Raw genomic sequence first — 15,073 nt, forward strand, 5'->3', positions numbered from 1 at the left:
GAAATTATGAAAATGTCACACATAGCAATCTGAAACCTTGGCAGCTATGAAGAGAGGATTTTGTACAGCGCACATTCTGCATTGATGGTAGTTCAAGGTGCAGTCAAATGTGAAGAGGAAACAAAAGGAAGTACCCTAACGTAAAATAATTGCCTAAAAGCACACAATTCGGATAAGGTAGGTGAGAATGCTCACAAGTTTCATGGGATCGCACTAAGAGGTCATATTGTGCAATTTTTCTATATTGTTAATTATCCCCTGATGACGTGAGAGGGCAGGCCGAAACCACTTGAAGGCTCAGCTCCTTTTGGACTCGGGGCTCCAACAGACCTCGAGCTTCCAGGGCCAGACATCTAGTCCAAGCCCACAGTGGCTCGCCCACTTATAGGGTTCAGAAAACCCCCATTTCCCGGACATCCATTCGCTGGGCGATATCAAATGCATCCCAAGGCAGGTGATCCCTGAGTGTATAACTTCCGTATATTAACATTGCGAAAAAACAGACAGTCGTTCTGCAGTCAACGTTTCAATGAAACAAACTCAATTTACACAAACAAATCAGGAGAGCGCCTCATTGGGAAAGGGAATACCTCCCACCTTCAATAAAACTGAAAAGGGACTTCCAATTTATGCGCCTGCGCCTTCCTTCGTGAACGCAGCGGCCATCTCAGCAAAGTAAGTTTATCATCAAGTGGATAATAAAACCGTTGAATAAATGGTGCATTAAATCTGATCAGGACCCCAAAGATACTTTTAACGAATTCAAATGTTTAAGATTTCAATAACAGTTCATCATAAGCAACATACAAAATATATTCTAAAGTTGTTAATGAAATTATCATCGGTGGTTTGTCAACTACAACGAACGCGCCAAATTACAGGGGATGGTCAAATTATATCAAATTACATTTGTAAAAAGGCGAATGTCGTCATTTTTATTGTGTCTGTGGAGGCATGTACCCACATGTGTTTCCATGGAAACAGTGGACGCCAGGCCAGACTGGACGGCAGGCAGCTATCCTGATGAAACATGCCGTCGCACACCTGCCCAGTGGATCCGCTCGCTCTAGAGCAGCCCCTGGCAGATGACGAGAACACAGACGAGAAAGGGAGCGACTGGGGTAGCAAGAAACTATCACAGGTCAGTCCAGTCTCCATATTGGCCATATATTAATACCGAATATAATGTCAACTCTTGCCCACAGCGGAAAAAGACTAGGGACTGTACTTGCCCATAGGCAAAGAGAAAAGACCCATAACTGGCTCAAGCTCAGGGCACAAGTCCTAAAATAAAAAAGAAGTGGGGGGACTCTCCAAGTTAGATGGTGAAAAAAGAAGTGGGGGGGACTCTCCAAGTTAGGTGGTGTGACAGGAAGTGACATCACGTGTGCAGCAGATCTATCATTTGCACGTATTGCAAGATTTAACAATTGAAGCTGCTCAGTACTTAAGCCTGTGACTTAAGGTCCCTGTATAGAGGAATAACAGCCCAAATGTGGATGACATTTGGTGTACAAGCGAGGCATAATAAAACATGGCACCATGAACAAAAGCAAATAGCTGCCAGATTTTCTGGGTGCTCGTTACAATAAGTGGGGGGACGCCGTCCACCCGTATGGTACACCGACTCGTGCCCTGTCCGTTATACTTGGGCGGGTGGCACCTCCAGTAGTGGCTGGATTATGGCTGATGATGTACTCGGCAGTCAGAGCCCACTCAAGCTGCGGCCATCTTGCAGCTTGGCAGCAAGTTAACATCTAAGAAAACTATAAGGGAACAAAGTAGCCCAGTAATATTAAAAAATCAATGCAGCTGTGCTAATCATGTGCTCGCCACTATGCCTGCATAACGTGTGAAAGGGGTGACAACATTATCTAAATGTTAAGCAACTTTGTTATACGGTTACCTCAGTTGACAGTTTGTTCTTTTAGGTTGCTGCATTGTTCCAGAGCAAACGTGAGCTGGTTGTGATGTTGGAAAGCTCCCACACATGAGCTAATCAGACCTGTACCTCCTCTGGATTTCCTGCTTGAGTTGTCCCCTCACCCCCTCCCTCCTCGCTGCTTGCCCTCTTCTTGCTTGCTCCTTTTGTGAACATCAAGCGACATCTGCACAAGCACTAGTGCTTTCAGTAATTCCAAATGCAGAGAACATGACATTTCAGTTTAATGCTTCTTTGGAATAGGCGGCACTTGCTAACACCCCAACCACCAAACATGAGGATAAATCCAAGACGAGGTCAGATCACATTGTCTAAATGATGCGGGCGCATCTGACAGCAAGTTAGCATCTAAGAAAACTAAAAGGGGAACAAAGTATCCCAGTATTATTAATAAATGAATGCAGCTGTGCTAGTCATGTGCTCGCCACTATGTCCGCATAAAGTCAGAAAGCTGTGACCACAATATCTAAGTGTTACGCAACTTTGTTACACCTCAGTTGGCAGTTTGCTCTTTTAGGCTGCTCAATTGTTCCAGAGCAAACGTAAGCTGGTTGTGATGTTGGAAAGCTCCCACACATGAACTAGTCTGACCTATAGCAGTGCGCGGTGATATGACGCTGGTTCGGTGCATACACATGATCCCCACAATGGTGCTAGGATCATTTTTAGAGGTGGGTGCTGCTGCCAAAAACGACTGCACTGAAAAAACGTAAACATGAAACAAATCCGGACAATAAAAAATGATGTGCCTCTTTATTGTTCATTCTACAGCGAAACTGTCAAGTTTTACGGAGGTGTTTCTAACACCGTTGCTGCTGTAAGCTTCATGTTTATAAGCAGTAAATGTCACATGTAAAGCGTTCTGACACCAGCCGGAAAAGTGACATCACAGAAAAACAACGTAAAACAAATAGATAAATATTATAATTGCCTTTATATAGCGCTTACTACCCCTGACGAGATGATGAAACGCTTTCGGCAAGTAGTACTCTACTATCCACGCTAAGCCTTAACTAAAGAGGAAATCCTGTGCATTCATAAAAGGTCCCAAAGGAGTCATAAAAACCCACGTGTTAGAAAAACCAGGACACCATTCTAATCCCACTAAATAGGAACTTACATAGCATGAATTTATTCTCCAGCCATCAAGAGTGGGCGGGACCCCCCCCCCCGTGCCGTGCAGCATTTTATTTCCCAGTTCCACTTGGCGATAACATGATGACCCCTTCTGCCAGTATATATGATATATATGTCCGTGCTTCTGATTAAGCTAAATGTGAGAAGCCAAGTGTCACCTTCCACTGTTTCACTGAGTTTCACACATTACCCACATGTTCTTCCTCTGTGCCCACCAGGCGCGCAACGCCCTTTGGACACAACAGTCTTCAGCCCCCCGCCCCCCTCGAGTGTGTCAGCCGGGGCTGAGACATCTTCCCGGGCAGCCGCCCAGAGTACCTCACAGGTCTTTAAAAGACCATTCACTTGGTAACAAGGCTTTGTGTTTTTTTTCACACCTTCTTAGAGCCCCTGCAGCTCCACTCTGCCTGTGGCCGGAGGAATTAGCCCCCCCACCCAAAATTTTTATCAACCCCCCCCCCCCCAGCTGCGAGTCCTGTACTGGGAGCGAGGATAATCTTATCAGGATTAAAGTCCCATAGCCGGGAGTATTGAAACTACGTGGTAGCCAGCCCTGTCGTTGGGAGCGGCTGTGCGGGCAAGTGAGGCCATCACAGAAAGCCCAGCTTTTGAGCAGGGGGGACGGTGTCCACCCGTAAAATAAGTGGGGGGATGCCGTCCACCCACGAAGGTTCCCCGACTCTTGCCCTGCTCAAGCAGTAGGACTATCACAAATTCTATTTGATACTGAGAACTGATTTGTATGGTAACGCTTCTTTTTAGTGTAGGTGGGTGAATCATGTGAGAACAAATCATCGGGCTACATGAATGGATCATGAAAAAGTGACACCTGCGTGGATGGCAGCGATTGTGTGAAGGAATGTGCAAGTGTGTGATGAATAACAGTGCAAGGATGGATAGATGAAGGAATGGATGAGTGTACGAATGATTGAGTGAGGACATTTCTGATAGAGAATTCTAACCACAGATTCCTCACTTTGTGGATTTCCACAAAGACTGACTGGATCCGAAATATTTTCATAGTAACTCGCTTGTGTGCTGGCACGTACTGTTGTGCGGCTGTAGGTTGGTTCTGTTTAGCCCCGGATGTGATGTTGGGTCCACTATATCTGCGCCACCTCTGCACGCTGTTGTCAATTCCTTTCTTTCTGCTTCCTCCTGCGAGGATACGGACAGGGCACAAGTCCTATAAAAGGAAGTGGGGGGACGGACCAAGTTAGACAATATGCAAATGACCTCATGATGTCACGATGTAGGGCTATAAAAGAAATAAAATAGTGCTATTTAAATTATTTGTGCAAATACTGGGACAGACTAACCCATCTGACAGTCTTACAATGTCTGCATTTATATACAGCAACAGAACAAAGGCAAAAGCATGCCTCTCTTAAGTACCTGTGAAGAGAAGGCAAGCTGTGTTCCTTTATTTCCTTCTGTGGGATTTACATTTAAATAAATGTAAGGTTCTAGGCAGCCCCAGTGAGCATATACAAACAAAAGGAGGCCGGATGGCCCCTTAACTTTGGCCCAGCTGGAGTAAAAAAAAAAAGGCACCCTCGCTGCCTGCACGTTGCTGCTGGGATTCGAAAGCAGACAATGTGCAGGCACTGCTGAACATGTCCTGGTGACTGAAAATTACACCGGGACAAGTTCAGCGTTTTTCTGTGGGGCTCAACTTCTTGGCAGGGGGCACTGTGTCCACCCTGTGAAAAGAGAGAGGGGTTACACCGTGTACCTGCGTGTACCCCCGACTCGAGCCCTGGATACGGAGCTCGCTCGCTCGACTCTATCAGACTTGACAAGAGTTTTTCTGTTCAAAATTATCCACTGTGCAAGGGACATGTCTCCTCGTAAGCCCACAGAATCCAAGTTGTGTAAGGATTGCCATAAATAGATGTCAGTGATGGATCCCCACAAAGTCTGTCTCTGGTGTCTGGGCTCCAAACATGCCTCGGGTTCATGCTGTACGTGCGCCAAGTTGAACCCGAAATCCATCCACGACCACAAAGTCAACCTTTACATCGCTGAGCATCAATGGCAATCAAAGAAGTCGCGGTCCTAGTTTAAGGCAGCGACTTAAATGCCATCCTGCTTCCTGGGTCAATCTCAGAGCCAATCATCATCCAAGTCAAGATCTTCAGGTAAGTCAATGAAAAGTAGAAAACACAAGAAGTCTAAACACAGCTCCCCTTTGTCCAAATTCCCAGTCTCCAGGGCCACGCCTCAACACATTTAATAATTCAAATTATTTCTTGATGTCAGTTTTGCGCCATATGGGCGTACCCCGCATTTCAGCACATGGGTGCGGTTATTATATCACAGGCCTGTGGCAAGCCTGCTCATCAGTGGAGTGAACTGCCCACTTTTAAAATAACTTGTGGCGGCACCAGGCAAGGCTACCCATTGACTCCCCCCTCGTTTTTCCCCTGTGATGGAACAATTAGCAGCCATCCTCTGGCAGCATCTTCGGGAATGTGCATTGAGATACCCAACTAGACACATCCTAGTGTCACTCTATGCGGACAATATCACGCTCAATGTCTGGGATCCCCAGGACAGCCTTAATGAGGTACTCCGGGAATTTATTAGATTTGGAGAACTCCCTGGCACAACGATCAATTGGGAGGAATATCAAATCTTCCCTCTTACCCCCAACACCTCACCCTTTGACTCGGACTATCCACTCAGGTGGTGTGCATTGGGGCTTAAATACTTGGGTATAGGTGTCACCAGAAACAGGGAGGAACTACTGAGAGCAAACTACCTGCCGGACTCCATAACAGACTCCATTTCCATATGGATTGCTATGCCCCTCTCCATGGCAGGACGTATTGCTCTAATGAAAATTGCAATCCTGCCTCAGTTGCTGTACCTATTCATAAATATCCCCTACCCCCCGGGACGTCCATTTTCAGAAACTTGAGAGGTCAGCTAAACCAACTTGCTTGGGGGGAGAGCAGCCCAGAGTCCGGTTGAAAATTCACACCCTACCCTTCTCTAAAGGGGGGGGGGGTCGAAGCACCCACCCAGAACTTTATTATTTGTACGCACAGGAACACTATACACTGTATTGGTATCACCCTCCTCCCTTCATGCTACATCTTGCGGTGGAACAGGGAACAGTCCCATATCACTAACTGGCTTTCTTGGGGTAGACCGGAAGAGAGCTGGAGGTGTGGATTCTACTGTAGCATGCACAAATGCAGCATGGAAAAGCATCGCAAAGCTATTGCAAGCCCTGAGGTGTGCATCACCCGCTACCACTAGCCTCTCAACACAATATCCCAGTAACTCATGCTGCATTGCTCCACCATATGCACATGAACGGATCTGTATGTCTGAAGGAGGTTCTGTAATAGGGAGGAGTTCTTTGGCGAACATACCCCCTCACCCTTTGAGATTTTACTGTACTTAAGGCTGAGACAAGATGGTGGGGCAGCCACTCCAGATTTCCCTAGAGAGCTACCTACATTAATCCCTTTGCACAATATGCTTCAAGCCACGGACCTATTATATGCAGTGGCACGATTATACCGGAGTACACTAACCTTTCAGGTAAGGTCCAGGGACGGGTCAAGGGAGGGTAGGCAAATAGAGTTAGGCTTCCCGCTTGAGCATGCACAGTGGACGTACTGCTGCCAGCAGACTGAAAAGATAACAGCGAGTAGTAGGCTGCAGAATATTCATTTCAAGTACATCCATAGGATGTACTACTCCCCAGCATGGCTAAATCGATATGGGCTGAGGCATACTGACCCCTGTGAAAAATGTGGGGGAGAGGGGGCAGACTTCCTCCATCTGGCCTGGTCATGCAGGCTAATTTTCAAATACTGGGAGGACGTTGGGGAAGCCCTATCCCAAATGGTGGGGACACAGATACACCTTAGCCCACTCAATGCATTGCTTGGGTACACGGAAGACGTAGTTGCATATATTAGACGATTTGTGACTCTCTGTTTGCTGCTGGCCAAACGGAGAGTGGCATGTAGATGGGGTAGAGGAAGCGCTCCCAAATTCAAAGAATGGTTGCAGGACCTGGTCTACTGTCAGGAACAATTAACTACATATTCAGAGCTATTGGCAATAAGTTCCAGACCCCATGACATATGGGAGCTCCTAAAGGCATACTTGTTGCCCATTCCACAAGCAGCGGGCACTGGACAGGACCCTCACATGCCACATCATGACAATGCTGCCTAGTTATTAGCTGTCAAGTCACCCCGCTGTGGGACCTGGAAGATTTCCGGCTAGTTGTTATGCCACCTGGGTACAAGGTGCTAGATTGTACTGTAACTGTTGTGAAGACGTAAGATTAGTCTTTTTTATTGCTCTTGCACTACGAATAAGGCTCTCTGTTATTAAATTGAAAGTGCTGTGCAATTGTTGCACCTTTCATTATTAAAATGCCAATAAAAGAATAAAAAATAAATAAACAGTAGTGCACCTGAGGTCTTGGATGTAACCATGCCCTTCACAAAGTTCAAGACCAATGTACCGACTGAAGTGATTCACCGTGGACAGACTGACAAGAATACAATGCAGCATCATCGAACAGAGCATTTATCACCCCTCAACCCACAGATGGAGATCAGATTTGTCTTGTCATAGCAAATAAGTATGTAGAGGATCCCAGAAATCCCTAGGTGCAGTTCCATTGCATGTATTTTAGCCTAGACTTTATATTATATCATGCACTCTATCCATTGGTTGAGCCCAGGTATGGCGCTCTGCATCCACATCCTCTTTGCCAACAACAGTGCCATTGAGGTGAACTGCTGTGTTGCTTTAGGTAGGTCCATGGTGGCTTGTATCAAGGCCATGGATGGCAAGGGGGACAAAGAAACCCCTGTCATAGTGTTCAACAATGTAAACACTTTAATCCAATATGTAAAAATCTCAGGGCCGGACCATGACGCATGTAAAGTCCCAACATTAGACATACCACATTTCGTGCATTTCACCACATTGACAGGAGTTAATCTAGTTCTGCGTTCAGGTGTAAGGTAAAACCGGTGTATACATTTAAATTACATTTATTTATGTCTTTATATTAGTGGATCATCCTTAACTTGTGCACAGCAAGAAGGCCAGCAGTTGTCAGAGATTGGGTGCCCGCTATAACATCTGTATACAGAATGGAACTGGATCTGCCTGTCAGCTCTAAGTAAATATTTAGTGAGTATGTAAGCTCAGAAAGTGGCCTGGGAAATGTGGTCAATGCTTTCTTAGCTGCAGATCTTAGCGCGTAATAAAGAAAAAGTGTCCTTCTTGTCCATGTTCAAATGAAACACTAGGCCATGTTTTCTTTGCCTGTGCTGCCTACTCTAGACCAAGAAGGAACTGGCTAATTCCGATATGTAGACAATTTGGGACACATAGTTATAAAGTGCTACATCAAAATTCCTCGGTCAATTCTGGGCGATAAGAAGGAGGACCAATTGGATGTGTACCCTGCACTAGCACTTTGGATTGTAAATAATTGGTTTTTAAACTACTATGTTAAATCTTTTATCTCTCTATCGGTAATTTGGAGCATGGGTTTTAAAATGGAAAGGGGTTGTGTAATTGGGTTGTATATTTGTAAAACGGACATAAAAACAAAAATTATATAGGCACTAGCATTTTAGCTTTGTTTTATTAGGACAACACACTCAAATAATGACATTTTTCTAGCTTTGTACCTTTTATGTGTCTGTACTCTTGTATCAAGTTTTTTGCAGATATAAACTTGGATAGGGAGCTTTTTATAGTACCTTTTATCTTGATTATTGTCATATAAGGCTAATGTGCTTGCTTCTTTTATGGTACTGTAAAACCGAAATAAAGACTTTGATGGTGGTGAAAAAGTGACCATAGACTATGTCCCTCCTCCCTCCTTTTTCTTGAAACTCTGGAAGACTAAAGAACTCTCCATTAGGGAAGAGGTCTCCTAACATATCTATTCTTGCCTTCCCCATAATCTGCATTGTCAGTTTCTCAATCGTTAGTGGGAGTAGTGGATTGAACTGTGCTGGCAAGAGTGGCGAATATGGCAGTTCGCAGCCAAATATCTTCCCTAATAACTACCATGATCAACATGCCATCCTAACCATGTCTACATTATCCATTGGAATTAACACCACAATCGATACATTATTTTTACCAGTACAATTGCCTCATCACGTCAGACAAAAGAAAAGCATCTTTCATAACGCCATAAGTCTATGTAGTGAGCTACCCCACTGTCTGTTCACATCAGGGATTAGCGTGGGGACATTCTGAGTAGCTGTGCGCTTTATAAGTTCCTGTATTCATTCAAGATCCGGATGAGGAATTCCACTTGTTTAATCAGCGAGGGCTACTAGTCATTGTCACTCAGGTTAGCAGCACCACGCAGTCTATTTCCTCTCAATGATGCTGGACTGAAAGCCATCGATCCAGCCTGATCTCCATGCCTCAAATATGTATCAGTGATGTCTGTTGCAGCATATGGGTGTGTGAAGAAATGCACTTTCCCGTTGTGTTCTACATGGAGCTTAGCTGGAAAAAGCATAGAGTATTTGATTGCGTTCACTCACAGAGCTTTCCTAATCACTGTGGATGACCTCCTGCAGTGCAGACAGGGCTGGACTGGTCATAGCAGTCACCGGGCATTTTCCCAGTTGGCCGGATGCGTGGAGGCCAGTTTTTAACCTGTGGGGTCAGGTTTGTTACTGGGGGACTGTTTTGCAGCAATCCCCTCACGGCCTGAGGTGCTCAGTAATGCTACCCCGCCCACCCCTGCCCTCCATCTCAGGGCAGTTGACCGGAATTACCAGGGCTGGTTTCTGTTCCCAGTCTGGCCGTGAGCACAGAGGTAAAGTCTGTGATGAAGGCAAGTACAGTACAAGCGTATTGTAGCTTGGATTTTGCTTTATTTAGACGCAAAATCTGGTCATGTTCTCTGTAATTGAGTAGACATGCTTTTATAGGTCTAGGTCTCTGACCCCGCCGTGGCCCTGGTGTCAAAGAGCAATGTACCCTCTCAACAACAAATGCTACGGAAAAAGCCTCATGGCAGAGTAAAGAGTACAACATGTCCGCTACAAAGCTTTCAATCTTGACCATATTAATGGATTCGGCCACACCAACAATGCACATTATCACGACGAGAGCAGTTTTCCACATCTTTATTTATAGCCTTTACAACACCTAACTAATGCTTGATTGCTTTGAGTGAAATGGCTGCTTGACCCTCTGAATCTTCAATATCAGCTATCCTTGTTTCCGCCTGTGTAAGTCTAGTATCCTTCTTATCCACTCGTTTCTGAAAGCGATTCACCCTTAATTTTGGGGTTTCGATTTTCCCACCGATAAACTGGAGTCTCTTTCATTTTGCTCAACGAGGCTGTGATATACCTGTCCACAGTACCGGACTTCACTGTGGGCCAGAGTCCAAAGCCCAACGTGACTGTAGTAGATGGAGATGTAGACCTGGAGGGATATAGAGTACAGTAATCACAGCTATAAGGCAGAGTGTGGCATCAGGCCCCTGGTGAGATCATATATTTAAAAAGTTTGAGATGGTTAACATCCAGAACCACTATGTACTGTTGTCATGTGCAAGAATTAGAGTTGTGCCATCCTAGACCATGCCTGTCACAGCAAGTGATATATACAATTCGGCCTATTACAAATTGTATATATCCATTGTAGTTGTTGGCCGAGCCAAGACTACATGCAGGCCATCACTGAGGGAAAGGTTTTGGGCTACAAGAGTGCCAGGGCCTCAGACCGCAGACAGCGGACAACACTCACAGAGACACCACACCTCCAAGGAGGCGACAAAACCACCAGTCGTCCTACTGCCTACCAAAAAGCAGTCAACAGCTTCAGTCAGCTGCTTTCCAGTAAGCCTCAGAGGTGCTAGCTCAGTCACCAGAAGTAGTGCCCCGCCCAATCCATCAGGGAGCAGCAAAACAGACAAGCCCCTACAGTTTTCACCCTGAGGCACCAGCAAAGCACCAGGACTTTGGATGGGCCTCTCCAGGCCAGCCACACAGCAGCTACATCTCAGCTCAATAGAACCAGGCCGCACAGCAGCTCCCAGGGCCCCCACATACAATACAGCAGCCTGAATGGTGGTAGATTTACAGAATGCTTATTTCTACCGCCTCATCCCTCAGTCCCGCAGATGTTACCTGCAGTTTCAAGTAAGCCAAGAGCACTTTCAGTTTGCAGTGCTCCCCCTCGGCTTTACCAGTGCACCCCGGGTGTTCACAAAGTTCATGGTGGTAGTAGCAGCCAATCTGCAGAGCTGGAATACCTGTCTTCTCATACCTCGATGACTGGTTGCTGAAGGCGGGTTATCCTCAAACTGCGGTAGAGTTCCTCCAGACAACAGTTGTAGATTTCCTCCAGACAACAGCAGGCTTCGTGACAACATTAGGTTCCTCCATCAACATGCCAGAGTCACACCTGACTCTTTCACCACTGCTCCCCTTCATTGGTGCCATACTGGATACAGTGCTGTTACTACCCTTCCCTCCGGCTCAACAAGTACAGGAAATTTGGACTATGATCCCGATGTTTCAACTTTTGATCAATGAGAGTGATTCTGAGGCTTTTTGGACTCTTGGCCTTCTGCATCCTTCAAGTGGACCACGCTAGCTGGCACATGCAGATGCTGCAGTGGGATCTGAAGGCTCAGTGGGCTCAGCACTTAGGGATCCATTTGGATTCCATTCAGTTGTCGTAGGAGATTGCAAAAGATCTGCAGTGGCGGCTGCTCGACTGCAGTTGGAAAAGTGACAGACCCAGCTCCCACCCCAATCAATAATTAATGGTAGTAACAGATGAATCATTGTTGGGTTGGAGAGGTCCTCTGGCTGAGGTGGAGATCCGAGGACTCTGGTCTCTTGCAGAGATCCATCTCTACATCATCTTGTTGGCGGTGTGGGTGATTCCCTGGGCACTGAAGGTGTTCTTTCTGTCCATAAAGGGGGAACGGGTAGAGTTTCTCTGACACAACTCAACTGCAATGTGGTACTACAGCAAACAGGGAAGTGTGAGGTCATGTGCACTCTGTCAGGAGGCCCTACATCGCTGGAGATTTCTGAATGCTCAGGGCAGTTCTCTGATTACCCAACACCTGGCAGGATCTTTAAATGTCAAGGTTGACAAACTCAGTTGACCTTGCTTAGCACATTACACTTGCAATTACACTGAGAGGTAGCACATGGCATCTTCTAACTTTGGGGAGAACCCTGGCTCTATCTATCTGCCACCTCATGAACTCATGGAGTCCAAGCTTTCATGCGTTGGAGTCAACAAGGTTGTTCTCCTGCCTGGATTGGTGCTTTGGGCTCTTGTATGCCCTTCTGCCTCTACTGTTCTGTCCAGAGTATTGACAAAGATCAAGAATGACCATGCCTAAGTCACCCTAGCAGCTCCGGACTGGGCAAGGAGAGCGTGATACCCAGAACATCTGGCCATGAACAAATGCCCTCCGATTCCGCTGCCTCTTCAGAAGGTCCGTCCTTTTCAGTAGCATGGCCGGGTCCTGCACTGAGCCTGCTCAACCTTGCTCTCCATGCATAAAAATTGAAGAGCAACTATTGATGGCTTTCAAAGTGGTCAGTGTTCTCCTAAAAGCCATGCCTCCCTCCACCAAAACTGTATATGAAGGACGCTGACAGAAGTTCGTGGTCTGGTGTCCCCCCCGTGCCATTCAGCCTTTACATTTTATTGTTTTGGCTCTCTCTAGCCCAGCAAAGTCTTGTTGTATCAACAGTTATCTTTTGGCTCTTTCTACTGTTGCTCTATCAGCCGTCCCTTTTCAAATCACCTGTTATGGGATTTTTAAAAGAGCTAATCCAAATGTTCCTGCCAATACCTTTCGTAATGCTGCAGTGGGAGCTTAATTTGGTACTCACGCACCTTAGGTGTAGATAGGTTACACCAATTTTACAAACGAAAGCCTCAAGCACCAGCATCAAGTCCTGGCCCCATTGATATTAGAGCCAAGTTAAAAACCTTCCTATTTGCCCGGTAGTTGGGTCCCTCTCCTGGTATTTTCCTAGCAGCACTTGCCTCTTAGCGCGGGAACACGCCGTGGTGCGTCACCAAGCGCTCTATAAGACCCCCTATTATTATATACTTCCGTAAAAAAATTGTTGTCCAGAAATTTTCATTTTTGATTTGTGTTTTTGGATCCATAAAGAAGCAATTTAGCTTGGGTAGACATTGCTAATCTGAGGCAAATTTTTCTGGATGACATTTTTAAAAATGGCAGATTTGTTGCAATGAGGATGCAAAATTTCAGGAACCATGAGACCCATATACTTCATTTTGGTGTCAAAACATGGGTTTTGGGGGTCAAGTAGACTTATAGAGACAGAAAATACCTCATCAGAGCAACCTTTCCACCATTCTCCAAAATGGCAGCTCTATAACAATGTATTTTAGCTAGCATATTTGCAATTTAATTTAATGTTGTTTTTGTTTCAGGTTTTCCATTCATTCAAATTTGTAAACATGAGCGAAGCAGGTGGTAGCAAAGGATCTTTACCTCCTGACAGAGTGTTTCTAACTATAAAGTCTGAGGACTCCTTCAACAAAGAAAAATGTGTCATATGCCATCAGCTGCAGGTGGGCAGAAGAGAGTTTGAGATGGTGCAGAAATACGTCAAGACGAAGTTCACAAAAGATTGAAACCGATGGATGAAGAGGATCAAATATTTTATCATTGTAACAACAAGTGCTACAAATCGTATACAATGGAAAAAGCTTGGAAAAAAATTGTCCAAAAAAAGCATATTATTGAGGCTGAAATCTTTGGAAGCAAAACTATCCAGTCAGTTTTTAGCGGAACTCATTATGTTTGCTCGTTACAAGGTATGCTCATCATATCTGAGGGTATAGAAACATAGCATTGGAATGTTTTCTGGAACAAGAATGACAAATTAGGTTCTATCTCAGAAGTGAAAAAGGCACGGGGTGTACTTCATTCAAAAACATTATGGAAAGCCAGGCAATGTTCAATACACTCAGTTCAAAATCAGAAAACTTTAAAACCAAGTTCGTAGAGTTTGTCAAAGAATGTGACGCCTTTATCGAAACCCCTGCTGAAATCCCTGGTCAACAGCCACTGCGAGGACAAACGACCACCTTCTTTTGCCCCTGGAACCTGGTGCCTGCCCTAGTCCCCCTCCCGCCGCCGCAACTCACACGGATAGCGGCCGCCGAGCGGAGGGGGTCCCAGGACTACGTTTCCCGCCCTGCACAGCGGCGGGAGACGCGAGGAAGATTGCGCCAGGCGGCGCATAAAGGCAGCGTCACCCCGGTGGAGCGGGTGACGCCTTTATCGAAACCCCTGCTGAAATCCCTGGTCAACAGCCACTGCGAGGACAAACGACCCACTCCTTTTGCCCCTGGAACCTGGTGCCTGCCCTAGTCCCCCTCCCGCCGCCGCAACTCACACCGATAGCGGCCGCCGAGCGGAGGGGGTCCCAGGACTACGTTTCCCGCCCTGCACAGCGGCGGGAGACGCGAGGAAGATCGCGCCAGGCGGCACATAAAGGCCGCGTCACCCCGGTGGACGGGTGACGCCTTTATCGAAACCCCTGCTGAAATCCCTGGTCAACAGCCACTGCGAGGACAAACGACCACCTTCTTTTGCCCCTGGAACCTGGTGCCTGCCCTAGTCCCCCTCCCGCCGCCGCAACTCACACCGATAGCGGCCGCCGAGTGGAGGGGGTCCCAGGACTACGTTTCCCGCCCTGCACAGCGGCGGGAGACACGAGGAAGATCGCGCCAGGCGGCGCATAAAGGCAGCGTCACCCCGCGTCGCGGGAGCGCCCGGGGCGAAGCCCGGGCAAAGGGCGGGCCCGTTTAAGCCCGTTAAAGACCGGGTAAGACTGGACTGGGCCATCCCTCTTTTATTTGACTTGATTCATAAAACAGTTTATTTTATTTTTTTCTTCTTTGTTTTCTCTCCACTTCTATGGACTATACATAGCTAACATTGTCTATCAC

General features: G+C 46.4%; 1 protein-coding gene across 1 annotated transcript in view; it reads left to right on the forward strand.

Annotated features, from left to right (window-relative positions):
- Positions 1-984: 984 nt before the first annotated feature.
- WDR88 (WD repeat domain 88) overlaps positions 985-15,073 on the forward strand; it is a 390,999-nt gene continuing 376,910 nt past the window's right edge. Inside the window, exon 1 of the mRNA XM_078671635.1 lies at positions 985-1,141. Coding sequence (XP_078527761.1) covers positions 1,031-1,141 — 111 coding nt within the window. The 5' untranslated portion in view covers positions 985-1,030. The remainder of the gene's footprint in view (positions 1,142-15,073) is intronic.

This window comes from Lissotriton helveticus, chromosome 12 (assembly GCF_964261635.1).
Source record: "Lissotriton helveticus chromosome 12, aLisHel1.1, whole genome shotgun sequence".
Taxonomy (NCBI): Eukaryota; Metazoa; Chordata; class Amphibia; order Caudata; family Salamandridae; genus Lissotriton; species Lissotriton helveticus.